This window comes from Dipteris shenzhenensis, chromosome 11 (genome assembly GCF_047967505.1).
Source record: "Dipteris shenzhenensis isolate YYH24624 ecotype China chromosome 11, Dip_SZ_1.0, whole genome shotgun sequence".
Lineage (NCBI taxonomy): Eukaryota > Viridiplantae > Streptophyta > Polypodiopsida > Gleicheniales > Dipteridaceae > Dipteris > Dipteris shenzhenensis.
The window spans coordinates 9,671,189-9,691,407 of NC_141606.1; the positions used below are offsets into that span (position 1 = coordinate 9,671,189).

General features: G+C 43.1%; 1 protein-coding gene across 7 annotated transcripts in view; it reads left to right on the plus strand.

Moving 5' to 3' along the window:
* PGLCT (plastidic GLC translocator) overlaps positions 1-14,674 on the plus strand; it is a 56,210-nt gene extending 41,536 nt beyond the window's left edge. For all 7 annotated transcript variants that reach the window (XM_087381083.1, XM_087381086.1, XM_087381084.1 and 4 more), the window contains exons 8-14: positions 2,020-2,113; positions 2,246-2,399; positions 2,538-2,684; positions 10,769-10,842; positions 10,993-11,081; positions 11,167-11,281; positions 14,017-14,674. In XM_087381083.1, the coding sequence (XP_087237209.1) occupies positions 2,020-2,113; positions 2,246-2,399; positions 2,538-2,684; positions 10,769-10,842; positions 10,993-11,081; positions 11,167-11,281; positions 14,017-14,199 (856 nt within the window). In that variant the 3' untranslated portion in view covers positions 14,200-14,674. The remainder of the gene's footprint in view (positions 1-2,019; positions 2,114-2,245; positions 2,400-2,537; positions 2,685-10,768; positions 10,843-10,992; positions 11,082-11,166; positions 11,282-14,016) is intronic.
* The last annotated feature ends 5,545 nt before the right edge of the window (positions 14,675-20,219 follow it).

Consider the following 20,219-nt stretch of genomic DNA (forward strand, 5'->3'; position numbering starts at 1 on the left):
CCCTCAAATAGGGTCTTATCTTGAATCTGTCATGGATCTAACTCTTCAATTCATAAAAGATATACACGTAGTAAAATCGCAAGTAGCTCAAACTCGTAAACTGGATATAATAACTTTGAGATTCGTACTATGTATACAAAAGTTTGATGAGACCAAACAAATAGTCCATAGCCTTGACCACTCAGGTCACAGGAAACTGGTTCCATAATATAGACTGTATCACTCGTGTACAATAACTTGGAATCCTCCAAAACTGAAATATAACTTGGAATAGCTAGCTTGTCTCATAAAGGAATACTTTAGGACCACATATGTAAGTATAAGCAATCTTGTGGGCTTGGCTTTTGATTCATGAAACAATCAAGGAAACAACACACTTCTTTCCTTATAATAAGATGCAAGGGTTAGATCTTTAAATAAAGATAAATCAAACTTTATAATCATGAAAGAAGTACTCAGCTTTAAATGTCCCATAACACCTCTGAGAGCACTTTGTCCAATGACAAGCTTTCAGTAAGAAGTGGTTCTTTCTTGCTTTTGTTAATTCAGCCTATAGTTTTCGATAGGAATCCTCATCCTGGGACCTTCGTCCCTTCATCTCGCAATCTTTCTTAGGTACTTGTACTTCTGAGGGTTGAGAGGCCGCATCCATGATTAGAAAAACCTGCTGCCTTTTGCTGTCTTTTGTTGCTTTTTGCTGCTTTTACTGCCGCTTTAGAAAGAAGGCTGCGTGTGCAAAAAAAGCGGTTGCTTTTTGGGAGAAGCAGATGCTTTTTATGAAAAGCAAGTGCTTTTTTTGCTAGGAGAATTCTGAGCAAGAGATTGGAAGCACGTCACCAAAGATGACGATAGGATGAACGCGTTTCCCACTTGATAGATCACAAAGAAGAGAAGAAAACAGCCCAAGAGATAGGGCGATAGGGAGAGAAGATACGTATGGCCAAGACAACTTTGTGCCTCTTGAAAGGTGTGCCTTTGCCGCAACGACACTCCATACAGAAGTGCCCACATCCCTGGATGTGTATTAGTTCACAAACAAGAGTGCCCCACCCTCTCGAGCAAGAATTAGGTCACAATTGGTGCGCCTCACCTTGATTCACAGCTGTGTGCTAGCCTTGGACCGTTTCCACCAAGGAAAGTGAAAATCCTACGCTCTGATACCAGTGAAACTAGACCAGAAACCCTACAACGAATCTGTATTCAGCTTTGAAACCCTAAAACAAATCACTGTTGGTGGCAGAAGTGCAACCTGGATCTTCGTTTCGTAGCAGATTTTAACCAAGATATATTTCGAATTTCATAAATAATGGGGAAAAACAGCATCTAATAGCTTCATTTGACGAGGAGTAGCAGCAGATTTCTTCTAGGAATCAAAATGAACTGAGAGAGGGAGAGAAAGAATAGAGATTGCTACTTCCATGCAATGTTTTTGCAATATTTCATAAGAACTTCGTGATAGAAACTGATGAATACAAACTGAAATCTGAAAATCAGAATTGCAGCACTTATCTCAAAGATTCTTCGCGATAGAACAGAGGGAGAGAAGGAGGATACGCAGCACGCACAACACTAGGGCCCAGAAATAAGGGCTGGACCCCCCAAAGGTCTTTATTGCAATAGAATAACACTTTGTACAGCTGGTTCTGAAAAGAGCATGAAAGAACAGAGATTGCTACTTCCACGCAATGTTTTTGCAATATTTCATAAGAACTTCATGATAGAAACTGATGAATACGCAGCACGCACAACACTAGGGCCCAGAAATAAGGGCTGGACCCCCCAAAGGTCTTTATTGCAATAGAATAATACTTTGTACAGCTGGCTCTGAAAAGAGCATGAAGTTGAGTACGACTCTTGAATGAATCTAGGAGGCTGGGGCCTTTCTTTTATAGATCAGGCCTAGCAAAAAGCTAGGGCCTGATTTCTAAAAGCTACTTTTACATAAAAGCCAAACTTTTTAGGCTTTCTTTCTGCCTAACAAGCATTAATTAACATAAAATCTTCTCAAATTCATCGCAGGTGGCGTACAATGTTTTGGCTTGCTCTAGTTCCAGCTGCTTTGCTTGGATTGGGTATGGTATTTTCACCAGAGAGTCCACGCTGGCTTTTTAAGGTATTGCATCTGTAGAAGATTGCCTTTTTTCCCCAATAAATAATATGGATTAACTGGTACCGAATAAACTGCACTGTACTTTTGCTTTGTTTAGCATTCACAAAATGACCTCACATTATGCATACTGTGTAGCAAGGAAAAGTGGTTGAAACAGAACATGCAGTAAGGAAGCTATGGGGAAGGGGAAGGGTAGAAATGGCCATGTCCGAATTGCGAGCTGGTGGTGGTGATTCTGCAGGAGAAGATGCAGGCTGGGGGGATCTTTTTAGTAGCCGCTATTTGAAAGGTATCTTATTTTGTACTTGGCTACTATTTGAAAAAAAATTGTCCAAGGAGGAATAATGTGGGAGGAAGTTCTCCTAGTATGTTCAGTTTTGATCTAGAGGGATTTGTAGATGCTCATCAGTTTGTGTATTGTGGGCAGTGGTAAGTGTTGGGATGGCGCTCTTCTTGTTTCAGCAATTTGCTGGCATAAATGCGGTTGTCTATTATTCAACAGCAGTATTCCGAAGTGCTGGCATTACTTCAGACGTCGCAGCAAGTGCTCTCGTGGGAGCTGCAAACGTTCTTGGTTAGATATTTTCCCCTGCTCATCCACAGCACATACGTATCCACTGTTGCATATTATGCATCCATTTATGCATACACATCTGCTATTATTCAACATCAGTCTTCAAAATACTGGCATTACTTTTGATGTCACAGCAATGTTCTACAATGTAATGACATTTAAACTGAAATTATCTTGTGGATATGAGAGGAACAGGTACATTAGATCATGTCCTCCCACTAGGATTGCAAGGGTATTTCTTCTTTTTTTTTCAACAAGGAGATATAAGATCAGGACTCTTGGACGGAACTTCTAAGGACCCTCTCTCCAATAGAGAAGTTTGACAATCATACATCTCCACAAGGATAACAGATCTAGCTGCTTCAGATTCAATAGAAAGTAGCTATGGGTGAAAACCAAAGGTATTCCCAATGAAGAATGTCCTGAAGAAACACCAAAGCTCCAAGAGTGAATATTTTAGCTGCTCTTGGACTTGCTGGTGCACCCTTCTTTAGAGTCTTCGGGGGAGATTACTCTTACTCTTACTATGGGTACTGGCCATGACAAAAGTGGATGGATGACTCAACATAAAACAGACAAATCGGAGTAATCAAGACACACACAACTGTATTCTGAGTTAGACATATCATGTTTAGATTGATTATGGGACTGCCAACATGAGACTTTGAAGTTGATTATGGGAATGCCAATATGAGATCTGCAATGTTTTCACTTTAGATAAGGTTTCATTTGAGCATGGGTTGAATCACAATTTGCCTTGTAGCTTCTCACTTGCTTGTCAAATTTTAGCAGCGAGTAGCCAGCTTCCAAAATTGCAATCGAACATAGAAATCACTTGCATGGCTAAGACCTCATGCTTTTGGAAAGCTGATAAAAATAATCTTGGTTATCTAGGGATTATTGTAACCCTAGGCTTTTATGATTAGGTAGATTAAAAAGTTCCCCCTTTGTTCTACCCTTAACCTTATTTTAATTAATTAGTTTAGGTAGTCAAATTTAGGAAATTTCAAAGCTCAAAACTTCTTTCAAAAAAGCAGCTCAAAACCCAAATCAGAGATCTCATATTTGCTCGAACTTTTCACACATAACCTCTGTGAGTGCATAGGCTTAGGCCTTTAGTTCTAGAGGCCATGTCCACTAGCTTTGAGACTTGCCTCATTAATCTTGTATCACACCCAAAGCACCAAGGCTCAGCCATGACCTAAGAGGGTTAAGTGACACGTAAGGTCCTATGGATAGATAGGTGAAGCAATCTATGTGCATGTTGCATGTTGGATCATATGGTGTAGCATATGGCTAGGTGGACGGTGATTCGTCAAATGAATTGAGAATGTCTAAATGATTTCAAACTACGAAATCCACGAGAAATGTATGCACATGTGTCAAATCTAACCAAAGATTCCTTGGGTGACCACCACATGAAAGTCTTTTAGAGACCACAAGAAAGATAGATCTATTAACGTCTTCGGGAGGCCTCACAGGCCTATAAGACGTTCGTTCATTACATCAGTTTAAGATTGAGAGTCTTTGGGTTTGGATTTGAAATTTCTAAGTAATGCTTGCCCATCTTAGAAGACTGCCTACTTTACACGCCTCCTCCACTTTTGTGAGTTCAATGTTACTTTGTTTGAGTTGGTTAGAGTGAGCTCCTCGGATATACAGATCCCTATACCCTTCAGCTTGTGTGTTTGCCTGAGAATCTTAAATCTTGCGCCCTCTCTTTGAAATAGACCTGCACTTTTGTTCCTTTTGAGTGATACAACTTATATCATTTTCGTCCCATTCAACTTGTGGTATTTTCTTCTTGAGGCATGTGATTCCTTTAGTTTGTCATGTTTTAAATAATTCACTCATTCTGTCATTCTTTCTTTCATTCATACATGAGAAAGAGAGAGAGAGAGAGAGAGAGAGAGAGATTTTATTCCTTTTTTTTCTCTCTTATGTTTCTTGATTTGTTTGTTGTTTTTGCTTAGTCACCTTCTTCCTTACTTCTTTATTTCTTTTTATCTTTCCCTTTTGTTTATTTGATATATTTTAGTAAGCATTGGGTTTGCCCAAGAGACTCTGCGGGTCTTTAGAAACCCAGTATAGTTGCTTATGCTTGGGCATTGATGACGACGTAAGCATTGCTTTTCTTGCTAGATATGTCGACCTTTAGTTTTTAAAGTTTTGTTATCTCGTTTTTCTTCTCTTTCATTTTCTCTTTTGTTTTCTTTGTACAATTTTGGACTTTAAATCAACAAAATCTCTAGCCCCTCCCGCTAGCCCCTCCCTCAGCCTCTCTCTCCCACTAGCCCCTCTGCTCAGCCTCTCCGCCTCCGCCTCAGCCTCCCTCACCCGCTCAGCCACCAGCAGTGCCGCCACAACAATAGCCAGCAGTCGCCGCCATCAGAAGTCACCGTCCACCTCAGCAAGGGTCACGTAACCCCAGGGTTTGGGCTGAGCCCCAAAACCCAACCCTAGGGGTTAGTTACAGCAAGGGGCGCCTGAATATATGCAGGCCACTATGGATGGGGATGCCAAGACACCTATGGCCTTCCCCAAGATCGAGACACTTGTCTTGACCCCGACAAAAGCACTATATTCCTCCGTTGCAGCTCTACCCTCGCCTCCCCCCTATGAGTTTGCAAAGATGCCGTCCCCATATGCAAAGAACTATCTACAGCAGAAAAGAATGGTAGGCATGATAGACCCACAAGAGCATATTTACTACTTACAGCAGGAAATCCGTGAGCTCAAGCTCTCAGACTTGCAGCTTTAGAGAGCAAAACAGATGCATGGGAAGCACAAGGAAAACAGGAATTATTCATGAGGTACTGCAGATACACAATACAGCAGCACCCACACCACAGATGGTGACTAAAGTCCAGGACCTGGTCACAAGTCAGCTCCAATCAGTAAAACAGGAAATTACAGCAACACTGGACACTAAAGTTAACACATCGGATGTGTATGAAGAAGTACAAGAACATGAAAAGAGGGTGGCTAATACACGACTCGTATGCATAGGGGGGCTACCAGAGGGCTGGTTTGAAGGAACTCAAAAGGAAACACTGGAAAATATCATGGAAAGAACCCCACAACTAGAATGGGATGCTGAAGACGTAATAGTTGTCTTACAGGAGGGGACACAAGCCAAAGTATGCTTCCAGAACAAGATGAAAAGAAGCAAGATTCTTACGCAAACCAATAAGCTGGAAGGCACTAAAATATGGATAGCGGGGGAGATTACCCCAACTCAACTCAAAATGAAGGCCACTAAATTGGCTAAAGTGAAGGATGCTCGAAAGAAAGGAAAATGGGCTGTTTACAGAGATGGAAAAGCACTTATAAGAGACTTCAAATCCAAGCCGAAAGACTCTCAGTCTTAAATTGATGTAATGCAGGCCGATTATAGTTGGTAGTAGACTGTTGTTAACCTATAATAACTTTGTGAGTGCTATATACACTCACAAGAGACTCTCAGTCTAGAACTGATGTTTTGGTGTTCACCTTTTGGTGTGTGTTTGTCCCATAGACCCGTGAGGTCTCCCGAGGACGTTAATATCTTTCTCTCTCTCTCTCTCTCTATACATATATATATGTGTGTGTGTGTGTGTGTGTGTGTGTCCAAATGGTACCAGTTTCCAGGATGGGTCAACAGTTTCCTCAGGCATATATTTTCTTCAGAATGTTTCTCAAGCAATCCTTATATGATAGTTTTGCTGCAAGGGACTTGGATGCTACTAGCCTTGAAGTGTTTTCTAACTGTTTTTGAGTTCTTCCATTGGGCTCTCCTTTGGAGTCTAATGTCATGTACATTGATTTTATGTTAATATAGTAATGTGCTTTCACCAAAAAAAAAGTGTGTGTGTGTGTGTTGCCATTGAAGCAAAGACTCTTTCTATGGAGATGTATTGTTGGTATTCTTCGAGTGGGAGTGAAATTGGCTCAAAGACGGATAGCTTCACCTCTTTGTCCAAGATGTCACCTTACTTCTGAGAGTATTCCGCATTTATTGTGGTTTTGTTCATATTCCAGAGACCTTCTAGACAGAATCTCCTATTTCTTATCTCTCAGATTTCCAGCACACAGGTTCTACAGGTTTTTTTGGATGTATGGCAAACTATCAGCTTCCTTGTCACAGTATTCTCTTTTCTTCCACTGGATCAGATACTAGGCCTTATGGACCCTCTGGCTGCAGTGCAATCAAGCATATCTGAATTCTCCCCTTCAGCATCCTTATGAGTTCTTCTGAGCCTCATTGCAGCAGTCTTTATATGATGCCTTACATGAGGAAGATTTGGATGTTTCTTGTATTCAGCTTTTCTTTTATTGTTTTTGATGGATAGGGCTTTGGCTCTCTTTTGAGCACTGCCCTGATGTAAATGAATGTCTCATAATATAATTTTCTTGGTTTCACAAAAAAAAAAGTGTGTGTGTGTATGTTGGATAGGCCTTTATCTTGGTGGCAATCACAACTCAAGAGAATTTGGAAAGCTAAATTGCCATTGAAACAGAGGCTTTTCTTTTGGAGATGTATAGTGGGAGCTTTTTCCATTGGGGTGAAATTGGCAGCACGTCGTATTGCTTCCTCTTCCTGCCCCCGTTGCTCTCATCACCGTGAGACAGTTTCCCATTTGTTATGGTCTTACCCGCACTCTCGGATATTGAGCACTCATGTCTCTCATTTGCTGCGGCTTCGGTTTCCCTCTATCAGATTCGGGAAACTCTTCTGGATGTTTGGATGCTTCTTATCTCAGATGTCTTCATTCCTCCTTTTCTTTCACTAGGCTCGTTTTTGGGTACTATGGACTATTTGGACACAGAGATTGCGTTTTAGGATGGGACAACAGTTTCCTCAGGCATATGCTTTCTTCAGAATGTCCCTCAAGCAATCTTTATATGATAGTTATGCTGCGAGGGACTTGGATGCTACTAGCCTTGAAGTGTTTTCTGACTGTTTTTGAGTTCTTCCATTAGGCTCTCTTTTAGAGTCTAATTCATGTACATTGATTTCATGTTAATAATATAGTTACTGGTTTCACCAAAAAAAAAAAAAAAGTGTGTGTATAGACTCCTTTCTCTACTGCTCTGATACTTGACTGGAAACAAGTACTTTCTAAGGTCAAATGGGCTCTTGATAATTGCTTGGGGACAAACTCAATGAGGAAAGAAAGTATTCATTGGAGTGCCATTTTTGCAATTCCGCTCGCCTTGCAGGAACCTGTTCGGGCCTACAATCTCATGAAATTGGTAATTAGATACATACATGATGTGGTAGATGATCGGGGATATGTCTTATCTTTTCCTCAGGCCACTGCTTCCTATGCATGGGGAATGCATCATAGGTCTATATGGAAGAAAATTGCTGATTTATTACGTCCTTTTCTACCTGTTCCTCCTGTGGCTGACACTGATAGGCTTACGGATTGACAATTGCAACCCTCTGCTACATGCACACATCATGTTCCTCTTCCTACCTTAACCTCCATCAAAGTCTATAGGCTTCTTCAGCCTGCTCCATGGATTCAGCAATATGCTAATTCTCTGTGGCATATAAAGAAGCCCCTCTCATGGTGGCAGAAGAATCTCAGGATGTTATGGAAGTGTAAAATGCCATTGAAACAAAGACTTTCTCTTTGGAGATGTATGACAGGTACATTGTCAGTGGGGGTCACACTTGCTAAACGTCGCATTGCACCATCCACATGTTTAAGATGTCAGGCTCCTTCAGAGACTGTTATTCATTTGCTTTGGCACTGCCCGTGTACTAAGATCCTCCTCAGGAGAATTTCAGATTATCTTCGGATCCGTTTCCGGAGTCATAGATTTGGGAAACATTTCTGGCTCTTTGGCAAATTTATGAAGTCTTTATCTCAATACTCACTATTTCTCTCTTGGGTGCGATATTGGGCTCTTTGGACAATCTGGAGTGAGCATAATTTGGCATACTTGGGTAGGCAGATTCACGAGTCATATGAATCTTTCCGAGCCTCATTGCGGCAATCCTTATATGATGCCTGCCATGAGGGTGATATGGATGCTTCTTGCATAGAGCTTTTCTTTTTATGCTTCTGAACTTTGGGATACTCTCCATTTTGGAGACCTCCCATCATGTAAATTTATGATCATATAAATATATGCACTGGATATTACCAAAAAAAAAAAGTGTGTATAGACTCTTTGCAAGGCAATTCTGTAAGGGTTTAGAACTTGCGCTAGTTAGTATTTCATCCGCCGCTTGCTCTACAGGAACCTCGGCGTTCTATTTCCTCTCTTCTAAAGGTATTTCACTTGTCGGTGATGTCCTTCGGGATGATGGTACTTAATTGCCTTTTCCATTGGCTGCCAGACAGTATGGATTGGGGATGCATTACAGATCACTTTGGCATTCCTTCTCTCGGATGCTTTTTTCTTTCTAACCAGCACCCAAATTGGAGCTCACAGATCGGCTTACTGATCGGTCTTTGTATCACCAGGGTTCTTCTATGCGCCTGGCTGATATTCAGTGTCTGGTTTATGCAGTGCAGCATGCCAACCGACTCTGGTCTTTTAATCATAGTGCTAAATGGTGGCGTAAAAGATTGCATCAAATTTGGTCTCGCAAACTGCCCCTTCGCCAGCAGGTTTTTTTTGGAGAGTGCTGCTTGGTGTCATTCCCTTTGGCCAACTCATGGCTCGTCGACATATTGCTCTTGTGTTATGCCACATATATTTGGCTCCTAGGGAATCTCTGCTTCATCTTTTTGGACTTGTCCTATCACTCATGATTTTTTCTTGGTACTTCAGCAGCATCTTTGAGCATACTTTCTCTCTGCTACATTTGGAAAGCTTTTTTGGTTCTTTGGGATTCACGTGCGATGATCGGATTTTGATTTGTTCTTTCTATGGGTCAGATATTGGGCACTCTGGACTATATGGAAAGATAGGAATCAAACTGTCTTTCATGAGTCCACTGCTTCCATGTTCTTCTTTTTTCGCATGTCACTCAAGCAATCATTCTATGATTGTTTGTTTGTTCACCAGATAGACTATGCTGTCTACTTGTCCTATACTGAGATTTTGTGATTTTGTATTGACTGATCTCCGCTTTGGGAATGGTCTTTTTGTAATATAAACAAACATGGCTTTCACTAAAAAAAGTGTGTGTGTATGTATGTGTGATTTTTCATTTCCACTGTATCCCTAAGGCAGCCAAGGCAGCCACCTTGCAATCCCCCAATGCATAGGATCCTCTTATTTTGTACCATGGCTTTCTGCTCTTTTGCTTCCACGACTTCTCTATTTTGCTTAGCCGTTTTCCGATAGCAATAGTCCTAAAATGGCCCGATTTACCACAATAGGTGCATTCAAGTTAGTCTTCTACACTGCCTTTGCTTTCTCGGCCAGATATGCGCTCTCAACAAAGCCAAACTCTCGTTTCTGACGCCTTTCATCATCTAGGAGTGTAGCGGCCATCTCGTTTCTCACATGCAGCAGTGGCCAAGCACGCTTCTTTCATGTGAGAGTGGGACCATGGTTAATTTTTCACATATACTACCATAGCGCCCTTATGGGATTTTCACCAACAATCCCATCACTTCTGCATCATTTTGTACATGTGTTTATCTTGGATTTTTGTACTTTCATCAGACTTAATAGTGTTCACTTTTTAAGGAATCAATGGGCGTAGGCTTTGTGGGGGCATACTTTATAAATAAAGATAGTTTTTTCTTCCCTTAGATTTCCACGTTGTAAAGCCTACAGTGGAAGGATTGGGAACTTTTTGGCAATCTTCCAATGACAATCTTGGAGGGTATCTTTTGTGATAGTGCGCCTTATACACATCCTCCCCACCCCCTTAGCCTAGAAGAGAGTCTTTCCTCTCTATGATGGGACACTGTATAAATAGAGATCTGTTAGAACCATGGGAAGATACTATGTTGCAGGAAGCTGTGCCTTTTACCTGCTTTGATATGGTTGTGTCTCAACAAACACACATCCTGCTGGTTCGCATGTGTCCTGCCACGAATGTATTTAAAAGTCGAAAATTCGAAAAGATTGAAGAATGTTGGTCTTAGTCTCGAGCTTCTTTTGTTCTTACAGTCTGCTCTCTGTTGCAGGTACAATTGTGGCATCTTCTTTGATGGATAAGCAGGGGCGGAAGAAATTGCTGATTACAAGCTTCCTAGGGATGGTGGGTTCCTTTTTCTTAATGTAAACCCTTCCCAGTTACGCTTCTGGTTCAGATCTCAAGCAGGCAGGAAAGGAAATTCAATGTACTGTCACGATTCTCTTGTTAATGTGCATGGCACGCTAATATCCAGTCTTTTTGTGCAAAGTGCAGGCTCTATCAATGATAGTGCTTTCCCTTGGCCTTTCTTGGCCAGCACTTTCTGCTTATTCAGGCACTCTTGCTGTAATGGGGACTGTCTCGTAAGTTGTAAACGTATCACTGCTTGTTGAGGCCTTTTATTCTCATTATGGGCATGATTGTACTCATCCATCTTTAATTATACAGGTATGTGCTTGCATTCTCTTTAGGTGCTGGTCCTGTACCAGCACTTCTGCTACCAGAAATATTTGCTTCACGCATACGTGCAAAGGCTGTTTCACTCTCTCTTGGAGTACACTGGGTGAGAAATTTGTGCAAGCGAAGCATCGATGTTTGTTCTCTTTGTTGTCACCTTCATCTTTTTTTATTCCACAAATCGTATTTTGGGTGGGGGCACAGCCTTGCATTTGCATGTGTATGTGTGTAATGTGCCTGTGTGCATGCATGCATGCATACATGTATGTATATTTGTGTAGATTTATGTATCGATGTATGCATGGTTACACAAATCGTTAGAGGTGTTGTTTAGAGGTGAGGTATGGGACGAAACTTTGGACACATCGTAAGTTTTAGAGGCCATCCATTTTGGATTTACTTTATTTCTGTTGAAGAGAGAGGGCTGAGGGATGGCTGAGGCTGAGAAGGAGAGAGGCTGTGCTGTGGGCTGGAGGGATGATGCTGAGGAGTAAGAGGAAGATTAAAGCTTGCTGAGAGCAAGCTTCAGGCAAGAGAGCTGGAAAGCTCGTGGTGTGGCAAAATGGTGCAGAAAAATTGCTCAGCAACATTCAGCCTTGAGATGAGTAAACAGTTTCAAAAATATATTACAGTACAAATATATTTATATGCATATCTATCGAGAAGTTTGGAAATAGCCAATCCAATAGTTGAGGGGGATAGACTTTTTGGCCGCATGTGCGCATCCATGCGCATACAAGTTAGGTCAGAGGCGTAATTCTTAACAATTAGAGGCATTGAAAATGCCTCTAACCCATTAGAGGCTTGCTTGTATGCTATCAGTCAGATTCCACACACACACACACACACACACACTTTTTTTTTTTTTTGGGGGGGGGGGGGGGGGGGGGTGTGAAAACTTTGAAGGCTTTATATTACAAGAGACGTATCCCAGAAAAACTGGTAAGCCACAAGATTACATCAAGAAGAAAATCTCCATGTAGGATAAATATATATCATGATCCATGTAGTGAGCTTACAGACAATCGAAGAGTGATTGCTGCAAAGAACGATGGAAGAAAACAAAAATAGAAAGAACTGGATCTCCAAAGACACTGTGATTTTTATTTTTCTAGAGAGCCCAGAGTGCGCAGTAGCGAACCCAGGTAAAGAACAACTCAAAATCCGGCGGTCGAGGATAGATCCCAAACAACCAGAAAAGCTTGCCAAAAGAAGCCTGAGGACTCTCTGCCGAAGGATGCCCAAGAAGTTGCGTGTCTCAAGGCAGTGCCAAAAAATATGAGATACACATTCTCTTGGAGCTAAACATCTACGACAAATAGCCGGAGCAATATGTTTGCATGATAAAAGCTGTCCAGATGGAACAACCCCCAATAAAACACGCCATAGAAAGACCTGTTGTTGTAGAGGGACCTTGGAGTGTCAAATTTGTTTCAATCTTTTTCTCCACCATTTTACCAGATGATGCAAACACCAAATTTGATTAGACCTATGGTGGAGACAACAGAACCTTATATAAAGATGAGACTGTTATATGAGACAGCTTCAACAAAGGACGAATGGATGAGTGTACAGGAAGAAGAGTCCAATCCTGAAGCCTGTCTTGAAGTTCCAAAGGAGGCACTGGCTGAAATGGCTGAAGCATCCGAGTAATGATCTGCCATATAGGACGATAATGCATTCCCAAACCATATTTTCCAGCAGTCAAAGGGAAAGATAAAAGAGTGCCATTGAATGATATCTACCACAGAGGAAATTCCTTTGACTTAAGAAATACGAGCGTCTAGGCTTCTGTAAAGCCAACAGCTCAGAAAAAGCTCGATACTAGTGGATGTTCTCCGCTCGCAAAGAATTACCCTGGAGGGAATCCCGACCATGCCAAGCCAGATGTGAGAGAATATGTTTCCAATCCAAAAACATTTGGGTAAGTTGTAACAATGGGGCAATCTTTGACCTTGCCTTAAAAAATCTCACTGAGAGGGTTGCCAATAGCCAAATGCAGGAGTAGTGAGTTGAAGAAGTAAATAGCACATCATGGCAGCCCAAGGATGATCTCCTTGTAGAAATTGCAACATCATTTTCCCCTTATGAGCCAGAATGTGCACATGAATGTTGAGAATATTCAGCCCCCCATGTAATTTTGGCAAACATAACTGCTGTACTGGAAGCAAGCGCAAACTTTTCATGCCATGCTTCGAACGCCAAAAAATTTCATGATGGCGGACATAAAGGATGTAACATCTCCTTTAGTAAAAACGATCATGCCACTAACATAGATTGAACATTTCTGACCCAGACATGCAAAGGCCAAGTTGGACACACACATTTTTTGGTGAAAACTTTGAATGCTTTGTATTACAAAGTAGCTATCCCAAAACTGGGAAGCTAAAAGATACATAGCTGGAAAATACATCAAGAGAAAATCTCAGTGTAGGACAAATATACATCATACTCTATATAGTGAGTTTGCAGGCAATCAAAAAGAGATTGCGTCGAAAGAAAGCAATTTAGACAAACTAGGGTCACCATAGACTCTATGGTTCCTATCTTTCCAGAGAGTCCACAAAGTGCCCAATACCGAACCCAGGAAAGAACAAGTCAAACTCCGGTCACGACAACACACACGCGTGCGTGCGCGCATACACATATGTGTCTATGTATGTGTACATGTGCACTCATGCAATTACATGTATAAATGGATAAGTTAAGGGGTGCATGCATGCATGGATGTGTTTTATGTATGTAAGCCTACCATTGTTTTTCCCACAAACATGATCTCTCTTATTTAGTAGTAATAAAATATTGGAAAATCTTACTGATACCGTGGATCATCTGTCACAGGTTACCAACTTCTTGATCGGCTTATATTTTCTGAGTGTTGTGAACAAGTTTGGTATCAGCACGGTCTACCTTGGCTTTGCAGTGGTCTGTCTTGTTGCAGCTACATACATTGCACACAATGTTGTGGAGACAAAGGGCCGATCCCTTGAAGAGATTGAGATGGAGCTTAATCCTGCTGTATGATGTGTTTTTGAAGAGATTTTGCCTGCTAATTGTGGTCTGATTGGAATAGCCTGCAATTTCAAGAATGCAATCACGGGCTCGTTGCCATGGGAGGCCTTACCATTCCAACATCACTTTGTAGTGCAGCGTAATAAAGTTGTGGTTGATGAAGTCCTCTATAGCAACCTTTAATGTTGCTAAGTTGTGCTAAGGCTTCTTTAAAAAGCCACCAAATTGTGTGCAGAGAAACAGGAATGGGATTCTGTAGCTTCACCACTGGGTTTTTTAGTAGACCTGTGTGATTAGGTTCGAGAATTGGGACTGAAGCATGAGGCTCAAAAGAGCGAGATCTGAATCTGAAGCTTCGTACTTGATTTTGAGGACTTCAGGTTGCAAGACAATTCTTACTTCAGAAGCTGAACAACCTCGTATCTTGTTTTTGCCTTCCCAATAACATTTCATACTATAAAACTGAAGGCCTGTTCCTGTTTTTTGAGTGCTTTGCATTGGCTCAATAACTAACAGGGGTTTTGGACAGGTTATATGGAATAATAATATAAGGGGAATTGAGTCCAACTTGAACGTGCAATGAATAAAATATGCAGAAAGTGCTTGATAAAAAATGTTATTGTCAGTCTCTTTAAACTAGTTTCCATGTGCTTTTGTGCATGCCTGCCCTTCTGCAAGTAAGACATGGCTGGACTGTGCACTCACAGCACATGCAACTTAACCTGGACTCCCAATGATTGCACCTCTATCAGGTACTAGGCAGATTTTAGGGTAAGGTTAGAAAGTATCTTGCATCCATTTCTTGAATAAGAGAGGCATGTAGGCTGAGATGGGTGTGAGTATTCATAACACAATGGAAGATTTCTTCATCTTTTCTTTCTGTTACCAGCTTGTGGATTCAGCTATGAGATGACGAAGATAGAAGATAGGGGTGCAGCAATGCTCTCCCTGCTCACGAGCTGCCTCGCTATCTCCCTCACCTATCCGCCTCTCCTTCTTCACCTTCAGCTCCCCCCCGCCATCCCGCCTTCCACCCCCCACCCCCCCTTGGCCTTCTCTTTCCCCCTCGCCTCCTTCCCTTTCTTCTCCCACCTCTGCTCGCCTTCCTGCCCTTCCATCTGGGCTCTGAGCCCCCCTGCCATAGCTGTTTGGCAGCTCCACCTGCCTGCTGCTGCAGGCCACCCTGCAGCCCGTTACAATTGCGCCCCAAGGTGCCTTCTTGCTGGTGCTCGTCCTTCAGGCTGCCCCGAGGCAACCCCTTCAGCCCATCAGTGGTGTAGGAGCAGCTGCAGGCAGGTAGTGTTGGAAGGGGCCATCAAAGCCCTTCTCGTCTCTACCTCAGCCCCTTGGTGAAGAAGCCCTGTTGGAAGGCCCAGGCATAGAAGCAGCCTGACCTGTGTTCGAAGTGTTGGAGGCCTCCTTGCTGCAAGTCTCTGTGCTCCACTAGTCTGGTTGGAAGCGCAATCTTTGGTGGAGCTCCAGCTCGCTTCAGAGCGCTTGTAGCGGCATTGGCCTGTCCAGGCAGCTTTAGAGGGGCCCTTTCTTCCCTCCTCTTCCCTTTTACCTCCCATTCCTTCACTCTTCTCAGAAGCGTTGTGTTTATGGTTGCTCTTTTATGAGGATTGTACCCTTGATGGTGACCCTTGGTCTAGGCAGAGTAGCTCAAAGGGAAGCATCCTCGACCCCTGAATTATCAAGGTTCACCTTTCCCAGAAGACGAGCAGCAGCAATCCTATCACTATAGGACAGCAATTGTGGGCAGGATAGTAAGACTCACACCCACGAGGCGACAGATGCGTGGTTGGATTTAGGCGAGCCTTACATCAGAGGGTGATCACATTCAGGAGGATTCCATCTATGTGAGGGGGGTTTTCCTTCTCTAGTTGAGCTCCCCTGACACCACCTGAGCCCTCGTTGAGCAGAGCCATCTTCCTCTTGGCCGACATTTGGTTCTCTTCATTCGGTACCACAGCTTCACGGTAGAGGATAGGTGACTCATCACAGGCCACAATTTTCAGTGACACTTTGTTTCTCGAAGGTGTATCAGATCATCATTCAATCTATTGGTGGAGCCTTTGGCACGGTGTTGGAGCCGCCTCGAGTCGGCAGCATTAGTGGTAGCTGATAGAAGTCGTAGGTTGGACCAAAGGCACGTCCAAAACTTGGATTTGACCCCCTTTGGCTCCTGCTAAACTGCCCAGTGTGTCTACCTCGACGGGGTCTAGGACAATGCATCCATCTGTAGCCTCCGTCCAATCCATGTAGTGTAGGAGAAAAAAGCTCTCACATCCACAGGCTCTGTATGGCCTACCGTGGAAGGCCAGTACCCCCAAAGCCACAAGCATCAATTTGGGCATGTTGCTCTTGAATGCTAGAGGGCTCAATGTGCCACTCCTTGCCCAATCGGCCCACTACCTTGATCATGAACCAGTGTATCTCATCCAGGCTCTCATCCATCTCTGGGTCCCCCTCAAGAAATTGCCTTGAGTAACCCTCCGGCCCTACATGAAAGAAGTCGGGGTGATCCCTGCCGCGTTGAATTATAATCATTCAAGGATACCCTGGTCTTAAAAAGCTATCCTAGCCATCTGCTATCCACCCATGTGAAGAGGCCCTCCCACTAAGACTCAGGGATGGCAAAGTCAATCTCCCTCATTTGCTGTCCTGTCCCACGCATGTGAGCTATGGCTCCAAGTCTCACCTCTGCTTGCATGGGAGGTTTGCTCCATCTATGCTAGGCCAGTGTCCCAATGTGCCCAACCTATTTGAGTCCGATGTCCCAACACAAGCCCATCTTGGTCTCTGATCTTCGGGTGCTACATAAGGGGCTGACGCTTGAACTGGTTGGCCACCCACAATGGTTTGCTCATTAGACCATGGTTGGAGCAGATGTGTTACCACTCTTTTCTATCCTAGTCTCTAGTTCCGATCACGGGAGTAGCACCTCTCTTATCCACCCAGCCAAACTGCCAAAGCTTCCAGCATGAGAGAGAGAGCAGTTACAAAATCACGTAAAAATCCACACTTCTTCATTCTCTCTCTCAAGCCTTGACAGACCCCAATTCCCTAGATAGATCTAGATGCCACATGTCATCCATATAGGGCCTTTCTAATGCAACATTTCACCCCTCTCTTGGGATGCATTTAATTCCTTGCCCCTAGGCACATTCTTGCAATAGGCCCTTGGTCTCAGATCTATCTAGTCCGGTGCTATCAACCCTCACCTAGGACCTTGACATTAATCCCTCCCGATCATTTACATAAAGCGCAAACACATATATTACAAAGATAGATCCTATAAGGGAAATGTCGACTGATTCTTCCGAGGTCATGCTACCTCGGCTAGAGCGTAACATTCCTTCCCTCTTCAGACATCAGCGTCCTCGATGATAAAGTCTGGGAACACTCTCCGCAACTGATATACGGATTCCCAGGTAGCTTCGGATAGAGGCTGACCATGCCATGCAACCAACACCGTGGGTATCTTCCGATTTCGTATTTGCATTGTTCCTCGGTCCAGGATTCTTGTTGGTTTGCGCCTTGCAATATCCTCTATCTCCTGAAACAAAACCACACCTTCGATTAGTGAGTCACCAGTATGTAAAAATTTCTTTAAACGTGAAACATGAAAAACCGGGTGCACCTTACACCCCTGTGGCAATTCTAATTTATAGGCTACACTGCCTATTCTTTTCAGAATTAACCACGGCCCACAGTATCGAGGTGATAACTTAGCACACTCTCCTGAAGTCAACGACTTCGAGTGCGAAGGAATTCTGAGAAAAACTTTTTCTCCTTCTTCAAATACTCTTATAGACCGATTTTCATCCGCATACACCTTGGCTCTATCCATAGCCTGACGGATATTAGCTCTCGCAAGTGCTAGCATCTCCCGCATCTGAACTACAAAGTTCGCGGCACTAGGCACTTTCTGAGGTACTCCAACTATAGTTGGATTGGCTGGCCTATAACCATAGTTCAGCTCAAACGGACTGAACCCAGTAGATGAATGTTTCCGATCATTGTAGGCAAACTCCAACAATGGCAACCACTTGTCCCATGTATGTTGCCTCAATGACACATATGCCCTTAGCATATCCTCTAAAGTCTGGTTGACTCTCTCCGTCTGACCATCCGTCTCAGGATGGTCCCCACTACTCATTCCCAACTCAGTCCTTAGTGTCTCAAATACCGCTGTCCAAAAGTGACCGGTAAACTTGACATCTCTGTCTGACACTATGGATCTAGGCAATCCATGCAGACGAAATATATGTCTAATAAACAATTCCGCTACTTGCGGGGCACTAACAGACTCTCTAGTCGGAATGAAGTGAGCCATCTTGGTTAGACGATCAACCACCACAAGGATAGAATTATACCCTCCTTGTGTTGCAGGTAACCCTACAATAAAGTCCATGGAAATGCTCTCCCACTTACTTAGTGGTATTTCCAAGGGCTGTAAAAGTCCGGGTGGCTTCACCCGCTCGGCCTTACTTACTTGACACGAGAAACACCGTGTCACATATTCATGAATATGCTTTTTCATCTTTGGCCAAAAGAAATCTCGCTTCACGAGATCATAGGTCTTCTCGACTCCTGGATGTCCCGCACACGGGCTATCATGGCATTGTCGAATGACTCTCTGCCTGAGATCATTCTGACCAGGTACTACAACCTTGCCATTTCTAACTAGCATACCATCCCTTATGGTATATCTTGCATAAGTTTGGCCTTTTCTGGATGCCAGGTCATCCTTTTCACTTTCCCCGGGTTTTAACACATGAGCCTTAGGCCATAAGCTCTGGACAAACTCGTCCACCTTCTGAATTTCTCTGATCTCGGTCATTAGAGCACTCTCTAATACCGTGAAACTCAGGTTGTGCATAATGCGAGACAACGCATCAGCTATCTTATTGTCTTTTCCTCTTCGGTACCGAATCGTTAGATTAAACTCCTGCATGAGCTCTGCCCACCTAGCTTGGCGGCCCCTCAAGTCAGGCTGTTTACAGAAATGTTTCAGAGTATCATGATCCACATCCACATAAAACTCTGAACCATACAGATAATGCCTCCATGTTTTCAAAGCATGGATAACAGCGTACAACTCCAATTCATGAGTTGGCCAATTCCTTTGAGAGGGAGAAAGCTTCTTGCTTTCAAAGGCTACTGGCCTTCCCTCTTGAAGGAGGACTGCTCCTACCGCAATGCCACTTGCATCGGTTTCTAGGAACAACGGTTTCTGGGGATCAACTATTTTTACCACCGGTCCTGAGACCACAGCTTGTTTTATGGTGTTAAAACTTTCTTGTTGATTCTGTCCCCAAATAAAAGGTACTCTATCTGAGGTCAGATCAGTCAATGGCGATACTATTCCGGAATATCCTTTGATATGCCTTCTATAAAACTGGACAAATCCCAAGAATGATCGCAACGCGGTCAGACTCTGAGGGATTGGCCAAGTCAGTATCGCAGCCACTTTCTTCGGATCCATTTCTACCCCCTGTGGAGTAATTATGAATCCTAAGTACTCAAGCCTAACCATACACAGTATAGTTTTCTTTTTATTCACGTAAAGACTGGCTTTCCTCAAAGTACTGAACACTATTCTTAAGTGGCTTTTCGATATACGGTCGTAGTAAGTCGTTCATAAGCATGACGAAGGTCGCTGGAGCATTGGTAAGGCCGAAGGGCATTACCAAAAACTCATAATGACCAAACCTACTTCTAAAAGCGGTTTTATGCACATCCTCGGCTCTAATCCGGATCTGATGATAGCCGCACTTGAGATCTATCTTGCTGAAAATCACGGCTCCATGTAATGCATCTAGCAAATCATCAATCCGAGCCATCGGATACCTATGCTTAACAGTGATATTATTCAATGCTCTGTAATCTATACAGAGGCGAAACGTATCATCCTTTTTCCTCTTTAATATCACTGGCGAAGCAAATGGTGAGAAACTTGGTTGAATCTGCCCCAACTTGAGGTATTCTTCCAGTTGCCTACGCACCTCCGCTTCTTCAGTAAAACT